Source organism: Ahaetulla prasina, chromosome 4, assembly GCF_028640845.1.
Source record: "Ahaetulla prasina isolate Xishuangbanna chromosome 4, ASM2864084v1, whole genome shotgun sequence".
In the NCBI taxonomy this organism is placed as follows: Eukaryota; Metazoa; Chordata; class Lepidosauria; order Squamata; family Colubridae; genus Ahaetulla; species Ahaetulla prasina.
In genome coordinates, this window is record NC_080542.1 from 18,054,230 (window position 1) to 18,059,406 (window position 5,177).

Below are 5,177 nucleotides of genomic sequence, written 5' to 3' on the forward strand. Positions count from 1 at the left end.
GCAGATGTACTTTCAGAGAACTGCAAATATTTACAGAATTACTAATTTATTTATGAACTTTTTATCTCCTCTTATTTCTTTTGGCAACTACGTGAAGTGCAGGGCCAGTATATACAATACACCTTACATTTTAGAACAATACATGACTCTTGAGTCATATTTAGAACTGTTTTCTATACCTTAAAAACACCAGTATGGCAAAAATCCTGGATCTCTCCATAGGTCAATGCCCAACAGATAGCAAGTCCTTTCTTCAGTTTTGCAGCAAATATTCACATTCATGGAAACCTGCTCAAAGGAACCTTTTCAAGTAAGTCACTAGTTCAATTCATTCGTGTCCAGTTTGTTGTCCAGTATATTAATTTTTTTTTCAGTTCAACTTCCAAAATGGAAGTTGACAAACTTTCTGGCTTCCAGAGGGTCTCCAGGGGGGATCAGGAAGGCTGTTTTTGCCCCTCCCCCAGGCTCCTAGAAAGGCTCTGAAGCCTGGGCAGAGCAAAAAATGGGACTAAAGGGCCCACTGTGCCAAAAGCGGGGGGGGCCGTGGAGGTGTCAAGTGCGCATGCGGGGGAGTGGAGCGCATAGAATAATGGGTGTGGGCACAAGCTCACACACACACACCCGCTTCCCCCCCCTCCGCTTTTGGCACACGATGGCAAAAAGGTCACTGATCTATAATAATCTTCCTGAAAACCTAAATAGACACAAGTAACTTTGTATAAATTAAATAAAATATTTTTATTTGTCCCATTTGATGACTATTTAGAAATTGTTGGACCCTTTATATCAAGGCTTTGAATTGCACCAGGTCATCAGATAATTTTTTGAATTTGAAATTCGAGATGTGAGATTAGGAACAGTGCTTCGGGTACTATGAAGACAGAGGGGAGAAAGTTAATATTTGACAGATGAAAAGGGAAGGATATCCTGTACAGCATATCTACCTCCAACACTCCAGAACAGAATAATGACCAACATTTGTTCCTAAGGAAATATAACCTTTCTATTCCTAAGAAAGTGACGAATAGGTCTTTATGTTGATTAACTTGTTTGAAGTGTGACATTATTCTTTCCTTATACTTTCCATTTCTTTCTTTCCATTTCTTTCCTATGATGCCACAAAGCCCTTTCCATATCTGTATATAAGCCAACATCAAAAACACTCAAGCAGAAAACTTTCAGCCTATTACCTGAAGAGATCTTTGGTACCTTGCGGTAAGTAAAAAGTTTTACTTTTGTTCAAAGTTGAAACTATCCACAACTTTGCAGCGAAGGGATAATATGTGTGAGGCATGAGAAGAATAGTGTAGATTGTTCAATTAAATTCCAGAGGGAGGAGACTTAAATGTTAGGAAGTTAGCTGAGAATAGATCAGGGCTACAAGTGGCAAAAATATGGAGAAAATATGCATGAAGAGACACCAGGTTAGAACCTTATTTGGCCCTCAATAGTCTCCATTTTAAATATTTAAATGTTTAGATAACTGTTCAAATATTTCAAAAGACAATCACTTTTGAATATGAGTTTCATTCTTGAATCTACCTGTCTCTAGAGGTCTAATTCTAATTCATTCTCATTCTGCTTTGTCTTACTAGGAAACATCTGCTATCCAGGATTTCTCCCACAAACAATTCTGTCAAAAATATCACTCTGCCCAGGTATATATTTCTTGTATCTCATCCTTCTGTGATCACAGGATACTTGGTAGACTGAACTGTTTCCATTTTTATCACAATATCTATTTGTATTATCCTTCATATCTCCCATATTTTCCTTGAATAAGTAACATAGGCTAAAACCTTCAGATATCAAAAAGGTCACCAACTCCCAGGTTAATCTGAAGGAATGAAATCAGGAGTGGGTTCTACTTACCTTTACTACTGGTTCGCATCGTGTCCACAAGCACATGAGCAGATGTGCAGATTGCTTTTGATGATGTTCAGGTCAGTGGGCGGAGACTCCTGCCGGTTTTACTACTGGTTCTATAGAATTGGTCCAAACCGGGGACAACCCACCACTGAATGAAATGGTTCTGGAATTCATCTTGAAAAAAAGGTGTCCCGTCCCATCTCCTTCAAGCCCTGGGGAAGCCCTCTTCACTGTTTCCTATTTCCTTCTCTCCCATCTCTTCACAGGAGCTACAAAAGGAGAGAGAGAAGCTATGGCTGCCAAGGGAATCTACCTACTCTGGATGCTTTTTTCAGTTGCTTCGATCGTCTTGGAGACAGAAGCTGGCAATATTGAAGAATTCAAACAGAAGCATGTAGATTATCCAGTGACAGTTTCTGCAGATTATTGTAAAAATATAATGACCTCCAGGGGCCATTATGAAGCTAATATATTTATCCATCTCTCAGATGCCGATTTAAAACGTATTTGCCCCAATAGATATACTGGGAAACATGTCTCAGAAAATCCTGTCCAATATACTTATTGTTCAAAGATTTTTGATCGTTTTTCTGGTGTTCGTAGTTCTCGCAAGATAGTTATTCGTTGTCAGAATGGGTTGCCCGTTGAAATTGATTCACTTTTTTCTGGTCAGACCCATATTTGATCGAGACCCTTTTTGTGACAATGTTCTGCCATAGAGAGAGAGGTTGACTGGGAATTGTGGGTTGCTCTAATGTTGCTTTAAAGCAGGGGTCCTCAAACTTGGCAGCTTTAAGACTTGTGGACTTCAACTCCCAGAATTCCCCAGCCAGCATAGTTGGAAATTGAAGTCCACAAGTCTTAAAGCTGCCAAGTTTGAGGACCTCTGCCTTAAAACCAACCTACTTTTCATAAGAGTCACATTTCCCTTCAATTCTTTTGGGTTTCACTCTATCTTCTTTGTTCCTGGCTGTTGTTCTTGTATGATTTTTTTCTTTTAATTTACATTTATATCCCGCCCTTCTCCAAAGACTCAGGGCGGCTTACAGTGTATAAGGCAATTAATGCAGTTCCAACCATCCCATTTCTAGAAGAGCATCTGTCAGCCCTAATGGGTGGGCCTGGCCAGGAAATGTACCCCACGAGAAGGCTGAAGCTACTTGATTAAAATTAGTTATTATAAAAGACTCTTACAACTCTGATTGTGCTGCATCTCATTCTTTGACATTGTAGTTTGTGGAATTTGAACATGTTCTTTATTGTCTAGTTTATGTACTGTGATTGATCCTTTATTGCTTGGGAGATAGATATAGTAATCAATACAATAAATCTTTCTTTTAGCATCCTATTATATTTTGTTTAGACTTTTATTCAGAGAAATCCTGGAGCTGAACATACAGGTGGTAGCTAGGAGATGGGGAAAGAAAAGTGGCCAAGAATTTTATCTCGGTGAATCAGAATAAACATTAGTTTTCTTCGTGAAACTAAATATTTCTATTATAGCATTGTTTTCCTTCTTCCTATGAATGTATATATATTTTGCCCAACTCCAATATTCTGAAGTGCTCTCTAAACCTTGAGTTAGCCATGGTATAAATCCAAATGCAGCATCTTTCCCATGAGAACTCTCTTTCCTTCCCACATTTGGCTCTTGCTCTTCTGTCACTGGGGATATTGTCATTTAAAAAAAACGAAAAACTTCTGGACACTTCAGTGTTCATCCTGCTACTTTAGATGATTATTAAACAATAAAAATTAAAGAAAAAATGTCTGTGCGTCTTATACAGAGAATGTTGCCAAAATCCTGCCTACCCATTGGCCCCCACTCTTCAACCATTTTCAGTCTCCACATGTCATGTTTTTGGCCTCTGCACACTCCATTTTGGACCCATTCCAGGCTGTGGGGATTGCCACAGCACACCGCTGCCGATCACTGCCTCCATGCGTTGTGTTTTTGGCCTCCACATGAATAGAATAGAATAGAATAGAATAGAATAGAATAGAATAGAATAGAATAGAATTTTTTATTGGCCAAGTGTGATTGGACACACAAGGAATTTGTCTTGGTGCATATGCTCTCAGTGTACATAAAAGAAAAGATACGTTCATCAAGGTACAACATTTACAACACAACTGATGATCAATATATCAATATAAATCATAAGGATTGCCAGCAACAAGTTATAGTCATACAGTCATAAGTGGAAAGAGATTGGTGATGGGAACTATGAAACGATTAATAGTAGTGCAGATTCAGTAAATAGTCTGACAGTGTTGAGGGAATTATTTGTTTAGCAGAGTGATGTCGCGTTTTTGGCCTCCGCACACCCCATTTTCAGCCAGTTCAAGGCAGTTGGTGGTGGTGGGGATCCCCGATGCCTGGAATGGGCTGAAAACGAAACACGCAGAGGCTGAAAACGCAATGTGCAGAGGTGGCAATCGGTGGCAATGTGCTGTGGTGATCCCAGCAGCCTGGAATGGGTCTAAAACAGAGTGTGCAGAGGCCAAAATCATGAAGCACAGAGGCCAAAAATGTGATGCGCAAAAGCCAAAAATGTGATGCACGGAGGTGGCGATGGTCTGTGGCGATCCCTGCAGCCTGGAACAACTGATTGGTGGTATTCTGGGAGGTCGATCCAACCAACTGCCAATTATCTCCTCATGCTGAATTAGGCTTCTATAACATGCTGAAGCTGACCAGGCTGTTTGCTGTTTGCTGCAAGCACACTAGCTAGATGAATACTAATGCTGGTAGGCAGAGGTAGAATTTTTTTTCTTGTTTTCCTCCACAAAAACTAATGTGAATCTTATACTCTGAAAAATACGATACTTGGAAATTGTAATACACCATTTAGGAATGAAATTTGCTACTTTTCCTAAGAAATTTAGAAAATAAAATGAATAACAGTTCATGACCTGAAAAGTTTTTATGGGAAGGGAATATCTGTGCCTCTTCAGGTGTTCAAAACACACCTGGATGGTTTCTAAGGAAAATGGGATTAATTCTTATTTGGAGTTGTATTTCTCCAAGTAACAGATGTGGGTAGTAGTGTTATTCTATTCATTTGCTAGAAATATAATCTACATCTTGATTAAAACTAAACAGAGCTACATGAAGTAATCCTTTTGGCAATAAAGCCATAATAAAATGGATAGGGTGACTTTTGCATTGGTAAATTAAAATTCCAACTTTTGTCCTGAAGTCGACTAATAGCATCTGCCTCTTTCCCTTTCTGTAGGGACATGGTGGCTCAGTGGCTAAGACGCTGAGTTTATCAATTGAAAAGTCGGCACTTCAGCAGTTTGAA

At 39.3% G+C, this 5,177-nt stretch overlaps 1 protein-coding gene across 1 annotated transcript; it reads left to right on the forward strand.

The window, feature by feature from the left end:
• Positions 1-216: 216 nt before the first annotated feature.
• LOC131198556 (angiogenin-1-like) lies at positions 217-3,163 on the forward strand. Its single transcript, XM_058183333.1, has 4 exons — positions 217-310; positions 1,125-1,215; positions 1,596-1,658; positions 2,136-3,163. Exons 1-4 carry the CDS (start codon positions 281-283, stop codon positions 2,552-2,554), a joined length of 603 nt encoding a protein of 200 aa, XP_058039316.1. The 5' UTR covers positions 217-280; the 3' UTR covers positions 2,555-3,163.
• Positions 3,164-5,177: the final 2,014 nt, after the last annotated feature.

Bases quoted from the DNA above. Each gene is read 5' to 3' on its own strand.
- LOC131198556 (XM_058183333.1), top strand. From the start codon at position 281: ATGGAAACCTGCTCAAAGGAACCTTTTCAA. The intron at 311-1,124 runs GTAAGTCACTAG...GATGCCACAAAG, and splicing joins GCTCAAAGGAACCTTTTCAA to CCCTTTCCATATCTGTATAT. The intron at 1,659-2,135 runs GTATATATTTCT...ATCTCTTCACAG, and splicing joins AAAAATATCACTCTGCCCAG to GAGCTACAAAAGGAGAGAGA.